At 46.4% G+C, this 15,635-nt stretch overlaps 2 protein-coding genes across 6 annotated transcripts; one reads left to right on the top strand and one right to left on the bottom strand.

Moving 5' to 3' along the window:
• Positions 1–4,670: 4,670 nt before the first annotated feature.
• On the top strand, positions 4,671–10,365 carry TINF2 (TERF1 interacting nuclear factor 2). 5 transcript variants are annotated; one of them, XM_084860715.1, is made up of 10 exons: positions 4,900–5,232; positions 5,379–5,483; positions 5,558–5,659; positions 5,738–5,845; positions 5,931–6,027; positions 6,201–6,421; positions 6,506–6,660; positions 6,747–6,814; positions 6,919–7,010; positions 7,141–7,419. In XM_084860715.1, exons 1-10 carry the CDS (start codon positions 5,041–5,043, stop codon positions 7,327–7,329), a joined length of 1,329 nt encoding a protein of 442 aa, XP_084716841.1. In that variant the 5' UTR covers positions 4,900–5,040; the 3' UTR covers positions 7,330–7,419. The 5 variants fall into 5 exon arrangements, with proteins under 5 accessions (XP_084716840.1, XP_084716842.1, XP_084716844.1 ...); XM_084860714.1 differs by having other exon boundaries at positions 4,671–5,232; positions 6,201–6,660; positions 7,141–10,365; XM_084860716.1 differs by lacking the exon at positions 7,141–7,419 and adding an exon at positions 9,323–10,365 and having other exon boundaries at positions 4,729–5,232; positions 6,201–6,660.
• On the bottom strand, positions 8,246–15,517 carry GMPR2 (guanosine monophosphate reductase 2; the record flags this gene model as incomplete). The annotated part of the gene is made up of 10 exons (XM_084860758.1): positions 15,252–15,517; positions 14,759–14,872; positions 14,522–14,641; positions 11,259–11,342; positions 10,931–11,104; positions 9,785–9,866; positions 9,587–9,693; positions 9,356–9,398; positions 8,637–8,796; positions 8,246–8,441 (listed from the first exon to the last, which is right to left on the bottom strand). Exons 2-10 carry the CDS (start codon positions 14,843–14,845, stop codon positions 8,246–8,248), a joined length of 1,053 nt encoding a protein of 350 aa, XP_084716884.1. The 5' UTR covers positions 14,846–14,872; positions 15,252–15,517.
• Between the last annotated feature and the right edge of the window lie 118 nt (positions 15,518–15,635).

Raw genomic sequence — 15,635 nt, 5'->3', positions numbered from 1 at the left:
GGATGTTTATTTCTTCCATCAATTCAATGTCAGAGTCTTTTGCCAGATAGGGTCCATAGAACCAAAAACAAATTTCCAGAGTAAAAATATTGAATCCTCTCCATGTAAAATATCCTCTTTAAAAAAAAAAAAAAAAAAAAAAATACCACAAAATTCCTTTATGTGCCCACAGCTCCAACGTGTAATAGTCAAAATCATATTGCCATAACAATCCCTTTGTTCCTTTACCTCTCCATCTTGATTTCTTTTTTTAAAAAAATTTGTTTTTATTGATGTCAGAGAGAGGAAGGGAGAGGGAGAGAAATACTGAAACATCAATTAGAGAGAATAATTGATAGGCCGCCTCCTGCATGCCCCCTAATGGGGACCTATCCCAAAACCCTAGCATGTATGTACCCTGATCAAGAATTGAACCATGACTTCCTGTTTCATAGGTCAACACTCATGCACTGAGCCACATGGGCCGGGCTCCATCTTGATCTCTTATTCCTTCTAATCCTCAGGCCACCTTTCACTCTCCTGACAGTCACTATGATGATGATCTACCTGGAATACTATGGAAAGACCTGCACATTTCAGACTTTATTCAAGACATCGCTAGAGAACCCCCAAAACAACAGGGGAAACAATAACACCAGAGGAAATTTTAGCTTTCGATACCTACAGCTACAGTAAACTAAACAGACTAACTCCTAGCCAGATGTCAGAGGAAGGTCTAATTCTTGGAGTACTTACTCCCAGACCATGCTCATAGTGCTAAGTGTGAGAGCATGTTCCTCCTTGATCCCTGCTCTCTGCACTAACTGTTGGGAACTCAGTTCCCTTATTCTGCTCTACTCGTGCACTGTTAGGTCCGAGCCTCTCTGCCAGGGACTGGACCTTCATGGACACTGGGTAGTAGATGGAGAAGCCATGAGAAGTTGTGGGTGTATAAGAGTCTTTATTGTAGAAGCTAGTGGCCATGTAGCCATTGCTAACAAGGAGCCATTAGACAAAGTAGTTCTCCAAAGTAGTCCTTTACGATAGGTAGCCGCATACCGGCTAGTTAAATCATCTTTCCCACAAAGCACCAGTGGCCTCTGTACCTACAGCTACTATCTGAGCAACCGCGTGCTGCCTCTAGACCAACCGTGTGCTGCCTCACATAGCAGCAGCACCGGAGCTGTCTAACCTCAGAGTCTCAGCAGCCTCTCCAGCCTCTCTCTAGCACACCAGCTGGTCAGCAACAGGTCTTATACTATTTAGACAAAAGTGGCCAAATTAGTGAGGCCACTCTTTCTAAGTAGTGGCCTCACTAATTTGGGTTATAGAAGGGCACAGTGTACCGTGAGATTGCTGTAACCTTGCATCTGTAAATAATCCTTGGACACCCAGGCCCTGGCCATCTGGTGGACTCTGGCATAGTTGCCAAACCAGGTAAACATAAAACGTCACACTAAAAGCTTATTTACCTCAGTTCCTTTTACTAGTACATCTGACTTTCAACAAAAAACTACAAGGCATACTAAGACAAAAAGTACACTGTGAAGAGACAGACCAACTGTCAGAACTGATACTGGACACAACGGGTCTGAGGCTGCTTGTCACTACTTGAACCAAATTAAGTAGAGACAGGCTGAATCACTTATGAGCATTTATTCCAATAATGCTAGCAGTATGGGGAGGGCAGACGGTCATCCTGAAATTCTACTCTCATCCCCTTGGCTTGTTTACTGATTATATACAAGTGAAAGAGAAGATAGCTATCTGCAGTTGCAAGTGTAAGAGGGAAAGGCGGAGGGGGTGGGGGATAATAGGGGCTGCAGTTTGGCCTTCAGGAGCTCCAAGTCCTGGTAACAAGGTGGCTAATGTCCTATGATGTTACAAATTGCTCAGCCAGCTCCTGGAACCAGAGAATGGTCAGCATTCCCGAGGCAAACTCCCAGAGGGGGTCAGGGTCCAGGCACAGCAACCAAATCAAAGCATTTCCTATCCTAGGTCTGTTCTCAAAATGTATTTCTTTTCTGAGTAATGGACCCATAGAGGCATCTTATTTTATCTTTTAACAGCCTTGTTTCCTCCTCCAGTTTCCCAAAGTCTGTAAGAAAACTTTTATCTGGCCGAAACCGGTTTGGCTCAGTGGATAGAGCGTCGGCCTGCGGACTGAAGGGTCCCGGGTTCGATTCCGGTCAAGGGCATGTACCTTGGTTGCGGGCACATCCCCAGTAGGGGGTGTGCAAGAGGCAACTGATTGATGATTCTCTCTCATCAATGTTTCTGACTCTCTGTCCCTCTCTCTTCCTCTCTGTGAAAAATCAATAAAATATATATATTAAAAAAAAAAAAAAAAAAAAAAAACTTTTATCTGCCAAAACCGGTTTGGCGCAGTGGTAGAGCGTCAGTCTGTGGACTGAAAGGTCCAGGATTCGATTGCGGTCAAGGGCATGTACTTTGGTTGCGGGCACATCCCCAGTAGGGGGTGTGCAAGAGGCAGCTGGTCAATGTTTCTCTCTCATTGATGTTTCTAGCTCTCTATCTCTCTCCCTTTCTCTCTGTAAAGAAATCAATAAAATATATTTTTTTAAAAGAAAACTTTTATCTATATACAATAGGTAGCCACCAGCTAGTTAAATCATCTTTAGTTAGTAAGATGAATAACTATTAAACAACTGGCTCTATTCTCTCTCTCTCTCTCTCTCTCTCTCTCTCTCTCTCTATCTCTATCTATCTATCTATCTATCTCTCTCTCTATTGGTCATCAATGATGAGAGAGAATCATTGATCAGCTGCCTCCTGCACACCCCACACTGAGGATTGAACCCACAACCCGGGTGTATACCCTGACTGGGAATCTAACCGTGACCTCCAGGTTCATAGGTAGATGCTCAACCACTGAACCATGCTCACCAGGCAGTGGGCTTTATTCTTATAACACGCCCTTTCTTTTATATGCCCTTCCCCCCTATCAAAGCCAGATTTAGATATGGCAGAGACATTGATATGGCAAAGATATTGGGATTATCAGACCAAGAATTTAAAACTATTAATATGTTAATGGGTTTAATGAAAAAAGTGGACAACATTTAAGAATAGGTGGTAGTATAAGCAGAAAGCTATAAACTAAGAACTAAAAGGAAATACTAGAAATAAATAACACTGAAACAAAAATGAAGAAAAAAAATGAAAAGTGTCTTTGACAGGCTGATCAATAGATGATGGCTGGGGAATCGATAAACGAGTAAATGTCAGTAAACATTTCCAAAATGTTTAGAAAATACAAAGAAGCATAAAGAAAAAGACGAAACAATATCTAAGAAATGTAGGACAATTACAAAATGCACATGAGAATACCAGGAGAAGAGAGGAACAATATTTGAAGCAATAATAATCAAGAATTTCCCAAAATTAATGACAGACACCAAACACAGATGGAGGAAGCTCCAAAATTACCAAGAAGGATAAAAATAAAAAATCTACACCTAGGCATATCATATTCAAACTGCAGAAAATAAAACACCAAATGAAAATCTTGAAGCCTGGGGGTAGGAGAAGGGATACCTTACCTACAGCGGAGGAAAGGTAAGAATCACAAGGAACTTCTCTCCAGAGAGCATGCAGGTACGAAGAGAGTGGAATGAAATGCTTAGCATATTGAAGGAAAAAGCTCACCAGCCTAGACTTCTGTATCCAGCAAAATTATATTTTAAAAGTGAAGAAAAAATAAAGACTTTCTCGGGCAAACAAAAATTTAAAAATTTTGTCACCAGGAGATTTGACGTGCATGACATATAAAATTTTATCAGAAAGGCGATGATATAGGTCAGAAACTCAGATCTACATAAAGGAAGAACTTTACAGAAAGAATAAATAAAGGCAAGGTTAAAAGCGAGATTATCAGAATTTTACACATATCCAATCTGGGTACTTTTGGGACCTCCAACTAAACGTCCCACGGACAGTTGAATATGTGGATCGCCTCAGGCCTTAGGTGGAGGCCCGAGGGATATGGTAGCCATTCCTCTATCTAGGGAAGGAGTTAGCCCATGGAAGGGGTAGTCTCACTAAAGCCCTGTTAGGTAGTCAGGGCAGGTTATTCATTCGAGCAACAAAAAACATACACTGTGTGCCGGTTCTGTGCGTGGCGGTGGGAGTAAGTAGACACCAGGAAGGGTGACAAGGAGACAGACGAGTAAAACGGTCACTGAGGGGCTGGCTGGACTAAGCGCACAACAGAAAAATGAAAAATGAAACTTATTTTACTTTAAAAAATTTTTTTTTAAATTAAATAATACAAAAAGAAATACAGAAAAGCACGTAGATTGCCTACAGTGTCACCAGCCAAAGAAAACCAGGTTAACAATCTGATGTCTCCTTTCAAACGTTGAAAGGTGGCGCCCTCTTCTGCTTTGTAAGAGGAACAGTTCAGTTCTCACAGGAAGGCTTTGCAGCCGCCGGAGGCGGGAATCTCAGGGATTCCGGTGGGTGACGAGGATGGAGAGGACCAATGGCATGGCCCCGCCTTACAGACTACAAAGTCAGTAGTCTGTAAGAGAGGGGCGTTACTCCCATGCCGGTTTCGCCTAGAACGGCGGGGCCTGGAGGACCCCCAGGGCTGTGAAGGGGCCTCGCACCCGCCCAGGACCTGACGGAAGGGGCGGGACCTCCGGGGCGGGCCTTCCGGGGCGGTGCTTTGTGGCGCCAGCACGCTCCCCGCCCCCGCCCATGGCCCATTGGCTCTCCATTACCGCCCTTTACCAGGGCAGGAAAAGCTGGTCGCAGGGCGGGAAGCGCGGTAGCCCTCGGGTTCGGGACGTTTGAGGCGGAGCGAGCGTCCTGGAACCATTGGGCCGCCAGATTCTTCGCCCCGGCTCCCGCCCAAATTGGAGAAAACCTACAAGACTCTGGCGGCCCATGGGGAGGCGCTGAGCCGGATCGCTGAACACCCGGCGTCCATCGGAACAGCCGAGCCCGAGGGCCACCGGAAGCCCCGCCCTCGGGCGGAGCCAGACAGCCTTTGGGGGAAGAACCTGGGTCCTTCCCGGGAGGCAGAGCGCGCCTGCCATGGCTGAGCCCCCGGGCGCCTGCCCGGCTGCCCTGCGCTTCGCTGCCGCTGCCAACTGGCTGGTCGTGCGCCGACGCTACGTGGACCATTTCCCACGAGTGTTAGAGTTTCTGCGGTTTCTGCGCGCTGCTGCTCCTGGCTTGGTTCGCTACCGCCACCACGAGCGCCTATGTATGGGCCTAAAGGCCAAGGTATTAGAGCCAGTGAGCCCGAGAACAAGAGGCGAAGGGGTGGGATGCCAGGATCAGACTAGGACAGACCGCTTGGGGGGTTGGGAGCGGTTGCAAAAGGGGAGCTTGCCCCGAAGTGGGAATTCTGAGCTCAGTCCCATTCACAGGTGGTGGTGGAGCTGATCCTCCAGGGCCGGCCTTGGGCACAGGTTCTGAATGTCTTGCAACAACACTTTCCAGAGTCTGGACCTGTAGTGCGGGACCCCAAAGCTGTAAGTGATCCTTGGAACAGTCCCCACCCACAGTAAATCCTTGGTGCCCCTAATTTGTCTGCCCTCTTCAACAGACAAAGCAGGATATGAAGAAGATCTCAGAGGCACAGGAAGCCTTTTGCCAGCAAGTGAAATTGCTGGCAGAGGCCCCTGTGGATTTGGCTTGGAAGTTGCAGGTGAGACTAGCTAATTTGAAAGCTATGATATGGCTTTCTTTTCTAGTCCCCTTCTGACCTGCTTTTTTCTGTCTGCAGGAACTTGAACAAGAGTATGGGGAACCCTTTCTGGCAGCTATAGAAAAGCTATTTTTTGAATACTTGTGTCGGCTGGAAAAAGCACTGCCTACCCCACAGTCACAGCAGGTTTTCCTAGGCCTAAACACAGAGGGCAGAGTGTGGGGCGGTTGGACCAAGGTCTGTGTTCTTTATGCTCTCTCCCTGCCCACAGCTTCAGGATGTGCTGAGTTGGATGCAGCCTGGAATTTCTATCACTTCTTCTTTTGCTTTGAGACAATATAGTGCGGACATGGGGTGGCCACTTCCAGGTACCAGGGCCATCTGGAAAAAATTAGAAATTTGGGGGTGGAATATGTAGCCTGAGACCTTTTGAGACAGCCAGCCCATTATGGGGGTTACATGGGCTTGAGACCCAAGAAACCAGATTGAGTTCATGTGTTACTGTCTGTTCTCTTTACAAGGCACATTCTTTTCTTTCTAGAGTGCTCAGTTACTAATTCAATGAACATGTCAGAGCCCATGGAGCCCAATCCTCCTCAGCAACCAAGACCAGCACTCCAGCCTGTGCCAAAAGCCAAGCCTGGCCCACACCTTCCTCACGGAGCAGCCTCAAGAAAGCGCCCAGAACCTTTGGCTGGTCGCCTCTTCAATCTGGCCCCTCTAGGCCAGCGAAGAACCCAGGCCCAGTGGGCATCCAGTAGGGTAGGCCATAGGGAGCGCCCCACAGCCATGCTATTCCCCTTTAGGAATCTGGGTTCATCAACCCAGGCCATATCTAAACCTGAGAACAGGAAAGAACAAGGGACACACATGGCAGTTCCAGCAGGTGATGCCAGCACGAGAACAGCCTCCACTGGAAAGTCTAAGAGTCCATCCCAGACCCTGGGCGGAAGGACTGTGAAGGAGAACCCAGTTGACTTGTCTGTCTCGGAGCAAAAGGAGTAAGTGGAACCGTTGCTTCTGCCTAACAGCACATTCCTTGCCTGCTTTCCCTTCACCCTATCTTCTTTGCTTGTTCCCACCCCAGGAATTGCTGGGACTGCCCCATGGAGCCCCTGAGATTGTCACTATCACCTCCTAGGGCCAGGAAGCCAGGTAGGTATACTGAGTCAGGACTGGATCAGACAGCCTCCTCTCTTGGGACTCTTGGGCCTCTGTTCACCTAGAGGAGTACTGTGATTCTAGTTTCCTTCTTGCAGTGTGTCCTCCACCTCTGTGCAGCCCTGTCATCACCATAGGGGACTTGGTTTTGGACTCTGATGAGGAAGAAAATGGCCAGAGGGGAGGAATGGTGAGTAAGGAGGAACAGAAAGCTGGGGAAAGGAGATGGGGCAGAACAAGACAGAAACCCATGCTCCCTGAATATGGAGGGCTCAGGGAATGTTTCTGGTGACAGGATCGCCCTGCTCCTTTCTCTGCAGGAGTCTCTGGAAAACTATGAGAAGACAAAGTTTGACACCCTGATCCCCACCTTCTGTGAATATCTCCCCTCTTCTAATCCCAGTGCTGTCTCTGCCCCTTCCCGTGACCATACAGACTCCTCTGATAGAACCAGAATGCCTTCTGCATCTTGCCTGTTTTCTTCCTCCTCACCTCTGCAGGCAGTTTAGTGGGGATAAAGTGGAAGCCCAGCCTTGAGTTGCTTAACTGTATGGCCCAAATTACTTTGTAATGCTGGATCATTAAACTTTCTGTTAAAACACTGTGTTGCTGTGAGGGAGGGGAATTAAGGCTTCTATAGGGTCAGTGTAAATCATTCCTTAGAAACGTAACTGGCCTCTCCAGGGCTAAAAGAATCCCTTCGCTCTTTTACTTCCCTTGGAAAGTGTTTGAGTGTATCAGAAAGCTTACCAGGGTTGAGAACCTGGATGAGAAATTTCCTTTTGCTATTCTGAAAATATCCGTGTGTTCTGATGCCAGAATGTATACTCTGTAAATTTTCATGCTGCCAGGTTATCTAGGGGGTTAGCACTTGAATGGAGATGCTTCACAGAAAAAGTACTCACTGTCCTTGACTCCACTGGTCAGTGCCACCTCCACCTCCACTTTCCCGAAGCCAGCACCCAGATGCCAGACTTGTGTAGAAAGCCCCAGAATCTCTTTTCAGTCATTGGGATCTCTCTTTATAGAGATACTTTAAAAAAATAAACACTTAAGAGCTTTTTAGATGTTCAAAGATTGCATTTAATGAAGCATGATTATCACAACATGATTCTAAAAGCCTTCCTCTTAAGACCAGGGCCATATCTAAAACGCTTATGTCCTGTATGAATCAGTATCTTTTTTTTATAGTAATCTTCAGAAGCTGAGTCTCCAGATTGCCATTTGATTATCAACTTCATTTTCTCAGCCTGCCTGCCTTGCTTCCTAGTGAGTGCGTTGTGGATGCAGATAGAGAAGCACAGCATTATTGCAGGAACTCTCAGGAGTGAGATGATCAAATAACACTCACAGCACTGGGATGGGTGAGGGGCCACTTGGGAGGCCCTGTGGTTTGATGCCGGTGCCTTAGGAGGGCAAAGCTGCTCAGATCTGGCTCAAGTCACTGAAGGCTGGATTCACCTGCTGGGTGACGCGGATGAAGGTAGTTCTCCGACTCAGCTCCTTCAGCTTAGCTGCTCCTACATAGGTACATGTGGAGCGGATGCCTCCAAGTATGTCTCGGATGGTTTGTTCCACATCCCCTTTGAAGGGCACCTCCACCGTCTTTCCCTCCGAGGCCCTTAAAGGAGGAAAATTTTTCTTACTTTTTCCTTCGGGATTCCTTAGCCAAATGACTCTTCCCGTCCATGGCATTAAACCCTGGTTCACCACTTTTCTCCCAAGAACGATACCATCCATCTCTCAGCAGCCCTGAGTTCCGCCACCACCCTACTTAGTCATGCCTTCCAAGAACCCTCAGCTCCTGAGCACATACCTGTACTCAGCAACGCCCCCCGCATACTTCTTCATGGCTGTGTCAGAACTCATTCCGTAGAAGAGCTTGTATTTTTTGCCATTCCTCTCGACGAGCTCACCACCTGACTCGCTGTGCCCAGCCAGCATGCCACCCAGCATCACAAAGTCAGCCCCTGCCCCTACCAATGAGAGGAAAGATGAATCTGGCCCAGATGTTCACGTGCCCACCCACCCTCAGAAGCAAACTCACACCAAATTCTAAAGCCACTAGAGATTCCCTGTCTGGCTTTGCTCTCTTTCTGCTGTTTTTGCTGTCTTCTGGTAATTTTTTTTTTTTTTACTTTGCCCAATTGAATAAGACTCACTTCAAGTGCTCCAAGAGCAAAGGTCTCCAACTTTTGTTGGAGTGTGAACAAGGATCACCTGGACAGTTGTAAAAAATGCAGGTCTGCAGCCCACTCTCCAGAGCTGGATTTTGTAACTCTGAGGGCATTTACATAGCCCAACAGCCAGCCCAGGGGCTGGTGCAGATGGTCCTGGCCCACACTTGGGAAAGTCCATATCAGAGTCTCGGCTGGCTTTCCCCAATGACACCACCACAGGCTTCAGGATCACGAGTTCACATTATGAAAGAACCTGAATGGCTTCCTCAGCCTTTCTTAGCCTGATCTTAGACCCTCAAAGGTAAAGCATCCTCTCCTATAGGATCCTCCTCCTGTGCACTCGCAGTGTCCTTACCGAAAGCCTTGGCCACATCCCCAGGAGAGCTGCAGCCTCCATCCTGCAAAGTAAGAAGCAACGTGAAGAAACAGCATGGATTTCCCAAGCCCTCTCAGCAGTGTCCCCACAGTCCACCTCAAAGCTGACAGGAACCCAGGAGTCCTGATCCACCTCTATCAGAGCTCCCATACCCGGTAGAAAACCCAGCTGTTTGGCAGCCTCACACCCTGCTCTGCCCTTGGACCTTACTGAAATGATGTGGCCTTTGAGGCCATGAGCAGCATCTGCACACTCCATCACTGCACTAAGCTGTGGATACCCGACTCCAGTTTTCTTCCGGGTGGTACACACAGAGCCTGAGAAGAACGTGACAAGGATGAGAGAGAAGTGCTTTATAGCTATGTGCCACTGAATAGACAGCCAATGGCCCCCAATAAGCCAGCTTACCTGGTCCGATTCCCACTTTGATGATGTCGGCACCAGAGAGGATCAGCTCTTCTACCATCTCTCCTGTTACCACATTCCCTGCCTAAGACAGAGCAATCAAAACAGCATTCTTAGGGTCAGAAATGAAGAGGAAATTGTGTGCTCTCATATATACCATGCCTGGACCAGGTCCTTCCAACATTATTACAAAGAAGGGTACCTGGGTCCCCTCTCTGGGGCCCTCTCAGAGCTTTTAGACCATCCGCTCCAAAGGATCCTGCTTCCCCAGGTGAGGTAAGGGGGTTAGTCACCAGTGTCACTGTTGCATTAGGGTAAAACTGGGGTCCAACTGGATCAAGATGAAATTTGATTTACCCAAAAATTTCCTGCCCTTAAGCCATTAAGTGATAAAACCTCTATGGCCTAGGGGTTTTAGACATAATGATGTAGGCTATATACCATCTACATAGCTGTATTTGCTTTTTTGTTTTGTGTATTTGCTTCTGATGAACAGAAAAGAGAGCTCCTTCAATGCTGTGAGGAAAATGAGGTCTTATAATCATTCCCCTAAGCTTGTAAAATAAAACATTAGATGTGCCGAATCCGGTTTGGCTCAGTGGATAGAGCGTCGGTCTGCGGACTGAAAGGTCCCAGGTTCGATTCCAGTCAAGGGCATATACCTTGGTTGTGGGCACATCCCCAGTGGGGGTTGTGCAAGAGGCAGCTGATCGATGATTCTCTCTCATCGATGTTTCTAACTCTCTATCCCTCTCTCTAAAAAATCAATAAAATACATACATACATATATATATATATATATATATTTATTATTATTATTTTTTTTAAGTTACATGTGATCCCTTTAATAGGATTGTAGTATCATGTTCATTTCGGTAGGCAGGTAGATAAGTATCACAGATATGTACAATGCATAAGCACATGATTTGTTGAGTAATGTCAGGAACACTGGATTTACAAAGACAATGTATCAAGGGTCAGAGATTGCAATGACCAATAAACATTTTAAGCATGGAGCCTTGGATAATCACATAATTAAGCAGACCAGGAAAATAAAAATTCAGTAGAGGAATTGATGCAACAAAAAAAGAGTGGCACAAAAGAGGGGAGAAGGAGAGAGATGTACTAACTAGAGTAATAGAAACATACCATGATGGTGTGTCCAGGGAAACGTTTCCGTACATCCTTTACAAATTCAACAAAGTGTTCAGAGTAGCCATTTGCCACGTCCAGACATATATATTTCATCTGGGGAATAGCTTCCAGGATCTGTTCTAGCTGCTCAAAGTCAGAAGAGCCTGTGCCTGAGCTGGCAGCCAGATGCTGTGGGAGAAGCGGGGGCATTGGCATGGGAGGCATTAGCTGTGGCATGTTTGAAAAGACCTGATGAGCCGTCTAAGAGTTGATCCCCAGGAAGCCAAGAAAAGATTCATGGGAAAATGAGAAAAGGAAGGGGTCATGAGAGGGCCAGTATTACCTCAAGACAGTCGGGATTCTGGCTGGCAAACTCTTTCCACTGCTCCAGGCTGTAGTGTTTGTGGACAGCAGTGAAGAGGGAGAACTGAGAAGAAAGAGCCATCAAAAAGGAGAGAACTTTATTAGGATTTCTTTTTCTAGAAGGAGACCTTTATACTATTCTATCTGAGGGGGGAAAGGACAGGTCTAGAAAGAGAAACAAAGAACTCAGGGATTGAGGTGAGATTTTTAATCCAACCATTTGTGTCCCTACAAATCTCAGTAGGACTTTTTACCATAGCTAGTACTGTCAAACACTTCCACCAAAGCACTAAGTTATCTGGTTTGGATTTTACCTGCCAGCACATACAGTGCTTCTGACTTAAAAGGAGACAGGTTAAAAAAAAAGGTGACAGGACAAGCTGTTGGTGGCAATAGGACAAGGAGTAGACAAGAACTATGAAGACGCCAGACAGCCAGTATCTGCCTACACTGGCTCAGCCCTTCCTTCTATGGTAACCTGGTAGAACTAACCTGTTTTTGGTATCTCTGGTCAGTTTACCCACAGCAATTCAGTGAGTCTAAATGCTCCCAAAAGGTGCCCTGGCTGGGTGGCTCAGTTGGCTAGAGCATTGTCTCATGCGCAGGAAGGTTGTGGGTTCAATTCCTAGTTGGGGCATATAACTGGGTTACAGGTTTGATCCCCTAGTCAGCGCATACCTAGGAGGCAACCAATCGATGTGTTTCCATATATATATATATATGTATATGCTCACAAAAGGTATATGCTCACAAAAGGTAAGGCCTTAAGTTTAATGGATCCAATTAAATGCTACCCCATCCTTTCTCCATCACCACTGGAGTAAAGGACAAGTTTTCTTGAGACATGGACCAACCTGAAAAGTTTATTTCATTCGATCTATTTTAGTCAACAAAATTCAAGTATATAATGACTCACTGGACTTGTATTTTCTAGCTCAACAAATTGCAAACAATATCCCAATACTTTGAGAAAGGCATTCAAAGGCCACTGTGAATGCTGGTGTTTGTGCTTAAAAGTGCAGGCATGCAAACAGATGAGACAGCAGTTGACTGAGACAGCACAAGCCTTGCAACTGGCAAGAAATCCAAGGAAGTCATGCATCAGCCAGCAGTGAGGAAGTATTACTGTTATACTCAATCAGAGATCACCACCAACACTACCTAGCTGGTACTGAATTCTGCTCTCGGCAACATTCTGCCATCAACATGCTGACAAAGGAAAATCACTGTAGGAGGTCGGTAGACCCTGGAGATAGTGTTGCGTGATAAGCACATCCAATTATATACCAAACTAAAGATCTAAAAAAAAAATGCATGCTTGCCGAAACCAATTTGGCTCAGTGGATAGAGCGTTGGCCTGCGGACTCAAGGGTCCCAGGTTCGATTCCAGTCAAGGGCATATACCTTGGTTGTGGGCACATCCCCAGTGGGAGGTGTGCAGGAGGCAGCTGATCGATGTTCCGCTCTCATGGATGTTTCTAACTATCCCTCTCCCTTCCTCTCTGTAAAAAAATCAATAAAATATATTTTAAAAAATAAAAATTAAAAAGATGCATGCTTGCACTCAATCTTTTTATTATTACTGTGAGGCTTGACTCTTATATCTAAAATCTTATTTCTTTAGCACTCAACAGTATTTAAAAGCCAGTCTCAACACAAAACATCAAAACAATGCCCACAAGTTCCATGTGTTACAGCATGTCTAATAACACTGAAGTCAGAGTCACCATTTCTCAACTCAGCAGGGCAACAGCAGGATTCCTAAATAGTTAGTGCACAGCAGCAGCAATACAGCACTAAAATAATAACTGCCAGCCTCAGAGAAATGACAGCAGACATTCCAGAGACTTACAGCAATCCAAAATAAAGAAAGGGAGATGAAGTCCTGAGGTTAACAGAGCCTCAAGCAGCAACAGAATCCCATCAACCAAGGGCTACATGGATTAACCAGAAGAGTGCATATGTTCTCAAGAGTATCCAGAGTAACTACCTTCTCAGCTACAAATATACAATAGAAGCAGGTAATATTACTGACAAGAGTAGCATATTCTACTTTGAAAGCAAACAGTATCCTGTATATACGAAAAACACTCCATTTTGGGCACATCCCAGGAACTCCCAGGAACATAGGACTTAAAGATTTAAAAAAAAGAAAAGAATAGGCATATTATAAAATTAATAAGCTTCTCTCTAGGATCTCCTAGTTAGGAATTTTTAAATGCTCAAAATGTATTTAGTTCCTGGACTAAAACAGTGACTGTTTAGTTTTCTAACAATGATGTAACAGGAGAGATGCATGTGACTTGGAGGGGGTGACCTGGGGCTGGGAAAAGTTGGCAAGGTATATAAAACTATCGCACAAGCCCTAGCCTGTTTGGCTCACTGGGTAGAGTGTCGTCCTGCGAACTGAAGGGTCTCGGTTCCAGTCAAGGGCACATGCCCAGGTTGTGGGTTCAATCCCCAGTGGGGGACTTGCAGGAGGCAGCCAATCCATGATTCTCTCATTGTGGGTGTTTCTATCTCTCTCTCTCATTCTTCCTTCCTCTCTAAAGTCAATAAAAATGTATTTTAAATAAGTAAATAAAACTGCTGCACAGACCTGGCCAATGTGGCTCAGTGGTTGAGCATCGACCCATGCACCAAGAGGTCACTGGGACTTTCAGGCTCAATCCCCAGCAGAGGGCATGGAAGAGGCAGCTGATCCATGTTTTTCTCTCAGTGATGTTTCTCCCTCTTTAAAAATCAATAAAAACATATCAATTGACAGGGGGGAAAAAGTGTGAATACACTTTTTTGGAAAACACTGTATATCAGAAAAATAGGATCAAAACTTAGCTTTGAGCCGAAACCGGTTTGGCTCAGTGGATAGAGCGTCGGCCTGTGGACTGAAAGGTCCCAGGCTCGATTCTGGTCAAGGGCATATACAATGGTTGTGGGCATATCCCCAGTAGGGGGTGTGCAGGAGGCAGCTGATCGATGTTTCTCTCTCATCGATGTTTCTAACTATCTCTCTCTCTTCCTCTCTGTAAAAAATCAATAAAATATATATTAAAAAAAAAAAACTTAGCTTTGAATCTCATTAACTTACATGGCTCTTTGAACTTACCAGATACTGGAGAAAATAGAAAATGGATTGTTAGTTGCCAGAGAGTTGATCTGGGATGGAGACGGGAATGCAAATAACCCTGCAGTCGGCCCAAATAGCTGGACACCACTGAGGAAGCAGCGTAAGTGAAGGCCTACCTTACTAAGGACTTTGGCCATTTCAAAGGTGCCCACAGTATCCATGTTGGCAGCAATGATGGGGATCCCAGTGTACACCTGCTTTGAGTTGCGAAATGAAAATGATCTTGTGAGATCCACCTGCAGATATGAACAGGAAAAAATGAGCATTTCATTCATCCAAGAAGCAAGTACTGCTGAGGAAAAATACCAGGAGTCTTTCTCAGTCCTGGTCCCCACCAGGGGAAGAAGGCTCACCTCACTTCGAGACTTAAGGGTACTGCGTTTGGGCCTCAACAAGACATCCTTGAAGTCCAGTTTGACGTCGTTGTCTATGTGAGGCATGGCGGGGGCTCCGGGGTAGCAAGGAATCTGAGGGTTGGAAGGTAAGGAAAGACCAGACGGAGGAGCTGAGTCAGTAACAAAGCCGTCATGCCCTGTTAGGGCTGGCGCCAGGGCTCATCTCTCTTCTCGCTTAAAATGTCCAAAGTCTGGGCATTGGTCGAGGCGTGGTCGGTCCCTGAAGACTGCCATCTCCGACCGGCCCCACGGTCGCGATTACCCTCCGTGTCTCCACCCCAGGGAAGAATAGTTGGGAGGGAATCGTGAATGACCCTAAACAGGTACATTCTTTACCCTCCTTTCCCTTCTCCCTCCCCTGCAAAAAAGGAATGAGGTCAGAGAGTGATTGGGGGCCGAGAAAGAACGGGGGAGGGGTCCCACAACCCGTTTCCGGAATAGGGGTACTCACTTCCTGTGACCGCGGCCAAGGTGGCAGTTAACCTAAGTTCCCCTTGCTTAGCAACTAAGCCTTGTGGGCCACGCCAACAGGTTCCGCTAATTGCGGGCGAGAACAATTAACTGTGGAATTCCGGCTGCGGCGGCGGCTGTGCGAGATCTTCTGGTTAACAGAGTTCACACGCTGAGGTTGCCGTTGGTCTGGGAAGCGGACTACAACTCCCAGGGTGGAACGCGCGGAGCTGCCCGCAGGCAGGACGGGAAAAGTAGTTCGTTACGCCCCGTCTTCCCACTAGACCGTGCTCGCCGGGGACTCTCAGGATCGCGGAGGCGTCATCTCTGCTCTAATTAAGCTGACCACCTTCTTTTTCTTTAGGACGCCACCGAAAGTAAACGC

Source organism: Pipistrellus hanaki (genome assembly GCF_964339955.1).
Source record: "Pipistrellus hanaki genome assembly, chromosome: 1".
In the NCBI taxonomy this organism is placed as follows: Eukaryota; Metazoa; Chordata; class Mammalia; order Chiroptera; family Vespertilionidae; genus Pipistrellus; species Pipistrellus hanaki.
Note: the sequence above shows the minus strand (reverse complement) of the source record. Positions and strands in the feature narration are given on the sequence as shown.

What these genes read in the sequence shown, in the direction of transcription:
- TINF2 (XM_084860714.1), top strand. Translation starts at nt 5,041, where the DNA reads ATGGCTGAGCCCCCGGGCGCCTGCCCGGCTGCCCTGCGCTTCGCTGCC. An exon ending in TAGTGCGGGACCCCAAAGCT is followed by an intron (nt 5,484 to 5,557) that starts GTAAGTGATCCT and finishes CCTCTTCAACAG; the next exon opens with ACAAAGCAGGATATGAAGAA. An exon ending in ATTTGGCTTGGAAGTTGCAG is followed by an intron (nt 5,660 to 5,737) that starts GTGAGACTAGCT and finishes TTCTGTCTGCAG; the next exon opens with GAACTTGAACAAGAGTATGG.